We start from the raw sequence: 13,237 nt of genomic DNA on the forward strand, positions 1-13,237 counted from the left end.
TCGTAATCCGAGGGTCGCGGGTTCGCATCCCCGTCGCACCAAACATGCTCGCTTTTTCAACCGTGGAGGCGTTATAATGTAACGGTCAATCCCATTAGTCGTTGGTAAAAGAGTAGCCCAAGAGTTGGCGGTACCGGTGGGTGGTGATGACTAGCTGCCTTCCCTCTATTCTTACACTGCTAAATTTGGGACGGCTAGCGCAGATAGCCCTCGAGTAGCTTTGCGCGAAATTCAAAACAATCAATCAAACTAATTATATGCTTGTCAGGTGCTATTTCATTCTCATGTTCCATCACATTCACCACAAGTTTGAAATTGTAAAAGTGTATTACTTCGTATATTTATATAGGTTTTATCTGATCTATCACGTTTAGGTTGGTTTCCTGACGCCCAATTTCAATGTATATTGATGGTTTGACTATTGATAGTATTAGGGTGGAGAAATCATGAGATAAAATATAAAGTCTTATCGAAAAACGTTTTACGTTAAATTAGGTGATTCTAGATGTTATGCAAGTTCAATATGAAAATTGTAAAATGAAAATACCTTGTACTCATAATCAAGTGAGATTGACCCAGTAAACTACCGAGAAATTCAGATATAAATATATATTATAAATACATCAATTATAATTATAATTTTCTACATACAAAAGACTTACAATGTTCACTACTTTCTAAATTTTGCGGTGTGCACTTAGTAAATTCAGAGTTATGGTATGTATAGCTTCAACAATCTAAGTTTAATGCATATGGGTGGAGCTGTGTGCTAAGGTTTATCAAAAGCAGTCTTTATCATAGCCAAGTATGAATTAATAACGTTAAGTTAGCTGTTAGGGAGGAAAAACCCACAACCACTCATATAACTAACACTGCTATGTCACCACACTTGTTTCCAGTGAATGGCTAAAGTATGTAGGTCCTCTCAGGTAGACATACTGCAGTCAATGCAGATAATGCCACCAAATGAACTAGACGAACAATTCTGTATTGAATTTAGATAGGTGAATGCAGTAACTCATGTTTATACTTTTCCATAATTATGAACAGATGATTGTATGACGAAGTTAGAATGGGTCCCTTAGATTTGACACGTCGATAACAGCATGCCAAATTGGATGATGAGAGAAGGCCTAAGAGAACTTTATGTATGAAATATGGCTTTGTACCAACCTTGAATCATGTCACGCAGCCTGATTCGCATGTCTGACATCTTTAAAAGGCTAATGAAATTTACATTCAAGGGTTGGATATGAAGAAAAGATGTCTCAGGGTTTTTAGTTGTGGGCTGAAATTCTTTTACACTGGATTTGTTTTACTTTTTCATGATAAATTCGAACAATAAATGTACAGTACACAATCCACTTGTTTTAAAATAATACTGCAAAACCTATTTAAGCCGGAAATATCAAAATTTTGCAGCATTAATCTTAAGATTTCTCTTATAAAAGGCCCTCTATATGGCGAAACCTGTGTAACACGAACGGAAAACTATCTTTTACCTACATCATCTATCAACAAGAAGGTTTAGAACCTGAGTAAAGCGGAAAAAATGTTTGTTGGATAAATATAAATTTATTATTTAATTGATAATTTATTTAACTATTAATAAATTATGGTATAATCAATAATTTCTTTAAACATTAATAAATTTCGAATATTTTGTTATAGTAGTTGTTGTTGTTTTGAATTAAGCACAAAGCTACACAATGGGCTGTCTGTACTTTGCTGACCACGGGTATTGAAACCCGGTTTTTATCGTTGGAAATCCGCAGACATACCGCTGAGCCACTAGGGGGCTTGTTACAGTAAGTATTGGTTAAATATATTCTGTTTTTTTTTCTGCCATCATTATTCCGAAGGTCGCTATTCGGAAGAACGATTGACTGTACATTTGGTCGAATCTGTTGATGGAAAACTAGAGAAACCATGGGTTATAGGTAAAAGTAAAAATCCGCGCCGCTTCACAAATGTAAGGATTTGTTTGTTTGTTTGTTTTGGAATTTCGCACAAAGCAACTCGAGGGCTATCTGTGCTAGCCGTCCCTAATTTAGCAGTGTAAGACTAGAGGGAAGGCAGCTAGTCATCACCACCCACCGCCAACTCTTGGGCTACTCTTTTACCAACGAATAGTGGGACTGACTGTAACATTATAACGCCCCCACGGCTGGGAGGGCGAGCATGTTTGGCGCAAACCCGCGACCCTCAGATTACGAAGCGCACGCCTTAATGCGCTAGGCCATGCCAGGCCCCAAATTTAAGGAAGAATCAACTTCTTGTGGAATGGAAAACGAATAATAAAGCGTTGATGACAAGTGCTATATTCGAGGGCTTTTTAAACAAATTAAAGAAAAGAAAGGAACAAGAAAATAGGAATATTCTACATTTCCTAGATAATGCAACTTGTCACCCAGGAGTTCAACTTTCAAATGTTCGTTTAGTCTTTCTATGTCCATATACAACATCAGTTCTACAGTCACTAGATAATGGAATTATACAATTGAAATACAGAAAATTGATGCTTCATTGTATTATTGGAAACATACAATAATATGTAAGAGAGCATCTGAAATGACCATGAAAACTGACGTGTTAGAAGCAATTACATTTTTTAGTCATTCAATGAAATACGTAAAAGATGAATGAGTAATAAAGTGCTTTCGAAACTGTGGATTTATTCTCGATAATGGCGGAGATTATGGAGAAGTTGTTTATTATGACGATTTTAGAGAAATCCAAATTCTGCTTGAGAAGACTGATGCAGTGATTCTGTGAACGCGGAACGTTTTGTGAACGTTGACAAGAATGTTTTAACAGAAACTAATAAAACTGGTTTAAAAATCTATAATAGAATCGCAAGATGGTAACAGTGTGAGAGATTCAGAAGATGAACAAAATGGAAAAGATAGTGAGGAAATAGAAATTCCTACTTCATCTCAAGTGTTAAGTTATATTAACGCTATTAAATTGTATGCAAAAATGAATGGGGAAAATGAACTTCATGAAAAGGCTGTAGAAATGGTGTTCTCTTTTAACCGCATAAGATAGCCCATTAAAAAAACGAAACAATTGAAATTGGACGCTTTCTTCAAATAAATTTGATTAAAATTTTGTGTACTTGTGTATATTTTGAATGTATATTTTTATTCTTATTCTAATAAATATAGAATAAACAGTACGAGGTCTGTTCAAAAAATACGCGGACTGACGTCATAAAACAAAATGTACTTTATTTAGAAGTTACAGGTTTGGGACCCCTTCAAAGTACTCTCCTCCCCAACGCACACACTTATCCCAACGGTGTTTCCACTTGTTGAAACAGTCCTGGTACGCTTCTTTTGTAATGTCCTCCAGTTCCTTCGTCGCATTTGCCTTAATCTCGGGAATCGTCTCAAATCTTCTTCCTTTCAAGGGTCTTTTGAGTTTGGTGAACAAGAAAAAATCGCAAGGAGCAAGGTCAGGTGAGTAGGGGGGTGGGGAAGAACAGTGATCGAGTGTTTGGCCAAAAACTCACGAGTTCTGAGGCACAAATTTCGCAGCAACGCAGTGCATCTTCAATTTTTCGGTCAAAATCTCGTAACAAGATCCAACTGATATCCCACACTCTTCAGCAAGCTCCCTGACAGTCAGACGTCGATTTGCTCGCACCAGGGTGTTGATTTTGTCGACGTGTGGGTCGTCAGTTGACGTGGAAGGACGTCCAGGACGCTCATCATCTTCAATGGACTGCCGACCATCCTTACAACGTTCATGCCACTTGAAACACGCTCCATAGCAACATCACCGTAAGCCGTGTTAAGCATAGCAAAAGTTTCAGTCGCAGATTTTCCAAGTTTAACACAAAATTTCACAGCAAGTCGTTGCTCCTTCAGGTCATTCATTTTGAAATCCGCCAAATGAAAAAATCGCACTTCACTTAAAACCGCGTAGCTAATACACAAATGAAGATATCTGCAATCGGGAAATGGCGTCGTAATCAGCTGATCTGTGCGAACCTAGCGACACCAAGCGGATTCCCCTGGAACCAACTGGAGCCGAGGAATTCAAACAGTCCGCGTATTTTTTGAACAGCCCTCGTATAATAACTTCATTTACAGACGTCTTGGCCCGGCATGGCCAAGCGCGTTAAGACGTGCGACTCGTAATCCGAGGGTCGCGGGTTCGCATCCCCGTCGCGCCAAACATGCTCGCCATTTCAGCCGTGGGGGCGTTATAATATGACAGTCAATCCCACTATTCGTTGGTAAAAGAGTAGCCCAAGAGTTGGCGGTGATGACTAGCTGCCTTCCCTTACACTGCGAAATTAGGGACGGCTAGCACAGATAGCCCTCGAGTAGCTTTGTGCGAAATTCAAAAATAAACACAAACGTCTTACTTCCCTTGAGTCAAGCAAGTATAACGTTCTTCTCAAAAATTATATTTAATTGAGGAAATGCATGTTCACTATGTCTAAGCCGGATATTTCACTCTGTCACGTGTGATTCAGTCTCAGACAGATTTCACTGTATATTCAAAACAAGTCAAACATGTGTATATAAAAAGTCATAAAGTTTTGGAATTTCACAGTTGCATCTAAATTCTAAATAATTGTCTTTTCTTGTGAAAAGACCACACGGGTTGATGTAATTGCTTTATAATTCAATCGATAATACGAATTATTTTTCTCTAATTTTTTTTTCATAAATAGTCAGCGATACTTTACCCTATAGGTTACCATAGTTGGATCCAGAACTTTAAATGACTGTTTCTTTTCAATCAAAGTCCATATAGTTGGGTTCAATTATTTTATAATATATTTGGATGAGATAAATTATTTCTCTTTTCTATATTAACTGTAAAACTTACTTTAAATATTTTTCGTTATTATTAAACTAACAATGAGGTAGTCTAACTATAGTTTCATTAACTTAACGTTTGCTTACTAAACTTCTTATAGCCCGGCATGGCCAGTTGGGCTAAGGCGTTCGACTCGTAATCTGAGGGTAGCGGGTTCGAAACCCCGTTGCACCAAACATGCTAGCCCTTTCAACCATGGGGGCGTTATAAATTACGGTCAATCCCACTATTCGTTGGTAAAAAGAGTAGCCCAAGAGTTGGCGGTGGGTGGTGATGACTAGCTGCCTTCCCTCTAGTCTTACACTGCTAAATTAGGGACGGCTAGCACAGATAGCCCTCGAGTAGCTTTGTGCGAAATTCCAAAACAAACAAACAAACCCTCGCATAGCTTTGCGCGAAATTCAAAAACAAACTTAACTTGTTTTGTTAGTTGCCATAGTTGTATCTATATCTTTAAATAATTGTTTTTTTTTTCGTCAAAAGTCCACTCAGGCTGGTTCAGTTATTTTAGAACTCAATTGACAAGACAAATTATTTTTACTATTTCTGTTAGAATACAACTGTGAAACACCGTAGAAATTATCCGTTAAGACTAGTCGCTCAACATGTCAGATAACTTCACGTGTTCTTTCGCTAACTAACGTTTTTGTCTAAAAGTTTCAATAAACTACGAGACGGTATGATGTAACAAAAAATAGTACAACAATTAAACTGCACGCATACAACACGACTCATACAGAGCTACATAACGAAATCAGCTATAACTATCGTCTTCAAAATAATAAACTTTAGCAAGTTGTTATGAAAACCAAATAATCATTAAATATCAGATCGCTAAACGAACTAAATAATAACTCTTACACTAAATGTCTTGTTTATCCAATAGGTTGGCTTGAAACGAAAAATGTGTATTTAGGTACATGGAAGTGGTATATCTCATTCATATTATGGATAAAACGGAATATCTGTAGATTATTCTAAATACAATATCGGCTGCCACTTGTAATGAATGACAAGTATACAGATTTATTAGTTTTGCATCGTATTAAAGATAGTTTATAATTAATTTCTCCAAAATTGACTCACTATTCTAATTGCAGATGCAGTTCAATGAAGAATGCGAGTATGCATTCGAGCCAATGAAGCATGCTGTAGTAGATTTTGTGTTGAATTTCGTGCAAAGCTACAGGAGGGCTATCTGTACTAGCCATCCATAATTCAGCAGTGTAAGACTATAAGGAAGGCAGCTAGTCATCACCACTCTCTGCTAACTCTTGAGCTACTATTTTACTAACGAACAGTGGGACTGACCATAACATTATAACACCCCCACAGCTGAAAGGACGTTTCATGTGACGGGGATTCGAACTCATGATCCTCAGATTTCAAGTCAAGTGCTTTAACCACCTGGCCATGCCAGGCTCCTAATTAATTGTTTTATTGATAATTTCAATATAACTATTACATATATACATTCAATTTAATTACAATACGTTAGGTTATAATAGTCATAAAGTCAAGTGTCAAAATACCAATCTGTATAAAACAAACAGCTTTTTAGTCAGCTCATTAAAGGATAGTTGGGCTATTGAATCAAACAAAAAATTCAGTTCATTCCTTTCTGAAAATTTTAATTCTCTAAGTTTAGCTATAACTCGACACCAGTGTTTCTCTTGTATTCAGTAATTACACTACAAATTGGAAAACATTTCTCTTTGTAATATATATTTAAATATATTTGAGATTCTTATAAATAAAGTGTCTGTAAAAAGTATTTATAAATCAACATACCTCATCTGTATTACTTGGTATAGAATGTTGGCAATAATAATAACACTTTTTAAAGGAACTAGTATTCATATAACATGGATGAAATCACATAGAAAACATTGTAATAGTGGGTGTGAAAGTCTTTTCAGTACTCTTTATTTGTGAGTGCTATGTTCTCTCCAGTGCATGATTCATTCACTGTCTAAACTTATCAGTTATGATACTTGAAGGTTTTCAGTACTGTAATTCAAATGCTAAGCTTGAGAAGTTAAACTGTTAAAAGTTTAGTATAACCTTAAAGTATGATAAAGATATATAAAACCCATCATATAACCCATTTATATTTGCTTTTGAAATGGCTTACAAGTGGGATAAAAGTATAAACTATAAGAACCAATTTGAGCAGTCTTCTGCTAAAGGCTACAATCTCAATACTTTTCACACTGGGTTAATAAGACTTACCAACTGGCATCATAAATATATTAAAACAAACAGGCTGTTTTTGAATAAATCATCTGTAATACAAGTTAAATAAAGATTTGTGCTGTCATGTACACATTAAAAACCAACTGGAAAAGGTAATATGCTTTGTTGCAATAGTGTCATAACACACAACAATAATTTTCTCATTAACTGTAAACAAACAATATTTACATATATTTTTAAAACATTTTTTGCACATGTCATATTTCTGTAAGTATGATTATTGTAAGAACCTGCTGGGTTTATGATGAAGACATTGTAATTACGTAGTATGCCTGAAACTAAAACCACTGGTTTTGAGAACTACAAATCTGAAAATTAAACATTTGTATAGTATTTATGAAAGAGAGTATTTCAGTTATAGTTAAGATGTAACCATGCAACATTCATTAATTACACTGCACAACAAAGTTTTTGCTTCTTGAACACTGTTGGGTGTTCCTAATAGATTTTTGGCTACTGATCATGAAAATCACATCCAAATTTGCCTATCATGTACCATTTCATCGAAATCTTCAGTTTTGTCAGGACATTGCTACAATGGAAAAACTATATCAGGGCAACTGGAATCCGTCGATGCTTGCTGACTACTGTTGGACACTGTATCGTGGTGCACCGACATTGAATACAAACGAAAATCAGGAGCAAAACACCTTTAATTATGTTGAACTTAATAGCATATTAGAAGCATAAATTCAATTAAATATGTTATTGCCAGTAAACAGTTAACTGTCTATTTCTCAGAGTTCCTACATGATGAAGCAAAACCAAAACTATATTTGTGCATACCCTCCAGGTATCTGTCACAATCAGCAAAAACTTTTCAGGAAGCAAAACTTAAAAAAAAAAATTGTTGTGTGGTGATATTAGGCATTTAAATATAACAAAACATTCCACATGTTGTTATTAGGTTAAGGCACACAGTTTGAAATATGTCAACATCTTGTGCTGTGTTGTAGGCAGACCAGTTTGTTCTCCTAAACAAAACTGAAAAGTACATTTGATACACCTTGTAATATGTATCTATTACTACCATAAATATATTTAAGTTTTTCAGATTCATTAAAAATTACAATAATGTCAATTTCCAACATGATAAATGTGAGAAAACTAAAAAGTTCCCACATAAGATCTCAAGCTTAAAAACAGATAAAATATTTCATCATAACATTCAACTGTATTATATCTTTCAATTGCATAAACATACATATTACAGCTATAAAAATTAAATCTATGAAGAAGGTACTGAAGTCCAAAGCTTGTTTAGTAGGGTTTAGTTCTATTAACTGGCTAAAGGAATTCTACAAATAAAAAAAATTAAATTGCATGGAGAACCAAGATTATTTACAAACAGACATGTTTAGTGAGAATAACCTTAACAAACAGTTCTTAGGTTTAAAAAAATTTAAGTGTTTATTCATGAAGGTTAAACTGAAAACACTTCTTCAGTACATTTCTAATTGTGAGGTGCTATTCCTTAATTTCTTTATACAGTTATTATTATGTATATATTTTATGGACCTTTACATCTGTAATTTGGGTGAGTGGTCTCTAGAATTTGTGTGTGTTCAGTGCTAGCTTAAATCCCATTATAATTAATTGTAGTTCAACAAATAGCTTACACTAGGTGTCTTGAGGTCTTTGTCACAATAACTTTGCTCATTCTGTTTCTGTATGTAAATCAGTTAGTTCAGATATTGCATTTACAACCAATAACTACAATACATTCAATTTGAACTGTAGTCTCATTAACTGGTGGGAAAAAAAAGAGAACTGAAAACTCACAAGCCAGGATCTGTAGGATGTGACATTTCAAGTTGGATCCACTCACTTAAAAATGGTGTTAGTGTAATAGGTTCAACTATAACTTAAACTGGATAAGTGCTACTTCATTTCCCTGTCCCTCCAAACACTGGATTACTTACTGACAGTTTTGTGTCATTTGTTATCTTGTTTCAGCTTGCATGTATCAACTGTTGGCATTTATGTACCCCTAAGAAAAGTGCAATGTATAAATAAAAAACAACAACAAAAACCACAAGTAGAATGTGAATGAAAGAAAACGTGATTTCCTGTACTTATGACATTGCTAAATGCTGTATAAATGCTTTTATGTTAACATAATATGATGATCTCTAGGCTTATACTGGCCAGACAGCTACAGGTTGCATGGATGGACATTGTCTAGACATTTATCTGGTAACCACATAAAAATTTTGGTTTCAGTGACTAGATGGTGCACAGTGTGGTGGAACTTGCTTGCCCAACAGTCTGTCTCGAATCTCAATCGTGCATTCTCGATTCTTTGTTGAGCCTACTTGGTGATTAGCGATGGGTTCAGGGTAATCTTTACCTACAATACACTCTGCCTGTTGTTGTACTTCATGTGGTGCTTTCCATGGCTCAAAAACATACTTTGTTGGCATTTTCTTCAGTTCTGGAACATGTCGTCTATCAAAATAACAAGTCTAAATAGCATATTCATGATATATTCAAAATAAATTTCAGATAAATGTTTGATACGTATTCTAGATTAAAAATGAAGTAAAGACTAAAAAGGAAGTTAATGTACACATAAAAAACCCAATAAAATTAACCCTATAATATCTATCATATTTGTCATAATGTTTTTAATAAATGTGTTATTTTGAAGACAGAGCACAAAAGCACTTAAAAAGATGCACTGTGTTTTTAAAAGTTAGTAAAATTACAATAAGCAAATATATTTTAAAATGTGTCTTGATTTATAAGATGTGAAACATTGAAATAAATTTTTTGTTATATTCTCTGTCGTCAGTTGTCTGATTTTCCACAGTATAAAAAAAATACACAGAGTGCACTTGAGCATGAATAATCATATCTGAATGCAAAATGCTTTAAGTTCAATTTTACCATTAAAAAAAAAATCAGATTTTCTTTCTGAAGCTTTAATAGATTTATTACTCATAATTTATTCCTTTTCCAATTTTGGGCAAAATGCTTTGTATCTATAGGCCTTTTTAGTCAAGACAATAGATATCCCTCAATATAATGTCAGTGGCAGCTTCAATTTGTTTGAAATGGTGTATACCCATCGTATACCTAACATCTTCACATATGTTAAGTAACATATTTTATGACTTCTAACATTTAGTCACTATGATTTCACAGTGCAGTAAAGAGATTATGATTTACATTAATGTTATCAGGAACTAAAATGATATGTATATATATATAAATAAAATAGCTTAAAACATTTTGTGGTTTGTCTTACATTATATATTTTTCCTAGAGCTGGCAATGTCATATTTTATCAGGCTCCTACCGTTGATAAAAGCATGTGCAAATATTGGGAAAAATATATACACACGTTTGTTACTGAGTATGCAACTGAGAGTTTGTGAATTAAAGAGATTATATATTTATGTATATAATTCTGTTTGAGGTAAATATTTTTAAATGTTTGTTTGCACATTATTGACTTCTGCAGTTCAGGAGTTTAACGAACTTGTGTAGCTCACTAAAATTCTACATGAAATGGTTTCTAACAGTAGAAAGAATGATTTGAGAAAAAACAAGGGAAACTCCTTGTGAAAGGCATTGTAAATGTGCTACTTCTGTCTAGAAAGTTATCAAAACTTCTAGCTACTAGCACAGCTCTCTATGAATTTATGAAGGTCTATGATAACAGCTCCAAATTATTCAATAATTTCCTACTCAGATATTATCTGTTAACTTTTCAAGGTTATCCTTCATTGTCTACTCCCTCTCTCTCAAGCAAGAACTGCTCTGTCTAAATGATATTCGGCAATATTTTCTTGTACTCACCTTTTACTTCAATAAAAAATATTGTATCTGTAATAACATGACTTCAAATTTAAAAATCTTCAGGAAATAAAATACAAAATTACAATTTAAATAGTGAAAACAACATAGACTCAACTACTGCACCACCTGTTGAGAACTTTGGAAATAATTTTCTGTTAAATATTTAATAGAATAAATGTACACGTTTTAATCAAACAAAATAATGGAGAAAACAATCTACACATAAAAGTTTTATACAGTTCAAGTACAAAAATAAACACTAAACTTCTATATGTTGCACATAAACACTAGGTAGCACACATGACATCCACAACAACTAAGTTATAACTTAGTACTACAAATACATTATATTTGCTGTAACACATTCCATCACTGGGGAAAATAGGTCTTTTAGATTATTTAGTAAAAACAATGCCAAGTCTAGTTTATGTAATGATAACTAATTACGTTATTTTTTAGTAATGTTTACATAAGGTTAAGTTAAATGTAAGTTGTAGGCTTAAGTCCATAAACTGTGATAGATAACTCAACAAGTAACTGCACACTAGAGCAGATGTGATAACTCTCAAGTTCTCACCTTGAACAAGTTTTTTAATACTGAACTCACTCAATCATCATGGATTACTAATATTTATATCATACCCTTGTTTACATTTATTACATTAAGTTTCTCGATTTTTAACTTTTATTAATTTACTAATACACTGCATCATCACAATGATTAGCAGCTCCCTCTAAAAATAACAATTTAAAATTTAAAATGTAGTTTACAAGAATACATACATAATGCTTAAGACAGAAATTACTGTACAGCTACCTAATTTCTAGTTAAGAATAAATAAAAAGATCTTACATTAACTTCAAGTAATAAAATTATTTTATTACACTGCCTCTAAACATATTATAAAGTGTTGCATTCAAATTAAAAACCTTCTCAGACCTTTGACTTATATACAAGATTATTTCATCATAATTACTAGTGACATTTTAGCTTACCTAATATATTCGCCAGTAGGGTCGAGCCTGCATCCATAATGAATGGGTGAGATGCAGTAGGTACACTGTAAGGTGTTTCAAAAGCAGAACTTGAAACCCACATCCAATTTCCTGCATAAACTGACCAATCAGCATCCAAAAGATATTTGAGGAAAACCTGAAAGTTGGTTGATTAAGAAGTAATTTTTAAAACACTGATGCATCAAACTAGTAAAAGGGAGAGCTAGCAGTGTTCAGAGACATAGCATTAATAGTGCACAGTATTACATGGGCACCACTGTCCTATGTATTACTAATATTTTGATGTCTGTTTTTAAAACTATTTCGCTGCATGAATGCAGTGTTAGCATTAGCATATTTCCACTCCTGTAACTGACTTGTAGTTACAATTATAAAAGTTTGTTTTATGACACTACTTGACATGTCTATGTGTCTTGAAATATTAATTGTCTAAGGCAGTAGATTATCTACAATGAAGGAAGCTTCATTATCACTCCTAATATTGTATTCTTAAAACAGTGACTCTGTTAGCAGCTGATGCAAGTTCTAAGGTCCAGAAAAATAGTTTTCATAATTCATTTAATGTGATGCCAAAAATATCAGTTTTATCATGTACAACTTTATAAAATTCCATATTTAAAACAATGTATTTGAATTTTGTGACAATTTATCTATTGACATTAATCACCAGTGGCATATTTAGATAGGGGCTAGAGGGGGCTCATGGTCTTAATGGGAACCCATTGATATTTTTTTTCTATGTAAAATTACATGGGATGTAGGGCCCACACAACCTTAAATCCACCAACACAGTAACAACAAGGGTGATTTTTATTTTTTTCCAAACATAGACATGGTTTCAAAATGTTGATGGATTTAAAATTTCCCTGACCAACATTTTCATGTCAAACTGAAGAAATTCTTGGTTATTTCACAGGAAGGTGCTCATGTAGTTCTGTCTCTGTAAATAAAGCAAACTAATTCTACAACAAAAGATGGCCTTCATTTGAAAAGAAGTATTATTATCCATAATGATGATAGATTTAAAAGGTTTTTGGTATAACAGATGTGGAATAATTAATAAGAAAACTAACCTAGCCAGGTACGTTATGTAACGAATACTTAAACATATGCTCATTCCACATTGATATTTTGTTGACTCATGGTACTAAATTCCTTGACTTCTGAGTAGTTTCCCTGACTTACTGGAACCCTGGAGAGCATTGGTTCTTTAGTGAAACAGTCTTGCTTCTTTTGTTATGAAGTTTAGTGGGTTTTTTTATAACTTAAAAACACACAGACATAAAAATGTGTGTTTCATTTAGACACAGTTATCAGTAAAAAG

General features: G+C 33.8%; 1 protein-coding gene across 1 annotated transcript in view; it reads right to left on the reverse strand.

The window, feature by feature from the left end:
* Positions 1-6,450: 6,450 nt before the first annotated feature.
* The window catches only part of LOC143236181 (cryptochrome-1-like), a 29,087-nt gene continuing 22,300 nt past the window's right edge, over positions 6,451-13,237 (reverse strand). The window contains 4 exon segments of the mRNA XM_076474468.1: positions 6,451-9,317; positions 9,319-9,540; positions 11,893-11,968; positions 11,971-12,049. Of these exon segments, the coding sequence (XP_076330583.1) occupies positions 9,248-9,317; positions 9,319-9,540; positions 11,893-11,968; positions 11,971-12,049 (447 nt within the window). The 3' untranslated portion in view covers positions 6,451-9,247.

Source organism: Tachypleus tridentatus, chromosome 13, assembly GCF_004210375.1.
Source record: "Tachypleus tridentatus isolate NWPU-2018 chromosome 13, ASM421037v1, whole genome shotgun sequence".
Taxonomy (NCBI): domain Eukaryota; kingdom Metazoa; phylum Arthropoda; class Merostomata; order Xiphosura; family Limulidae; genus Tachypleus; species Tachypleus tridentatus.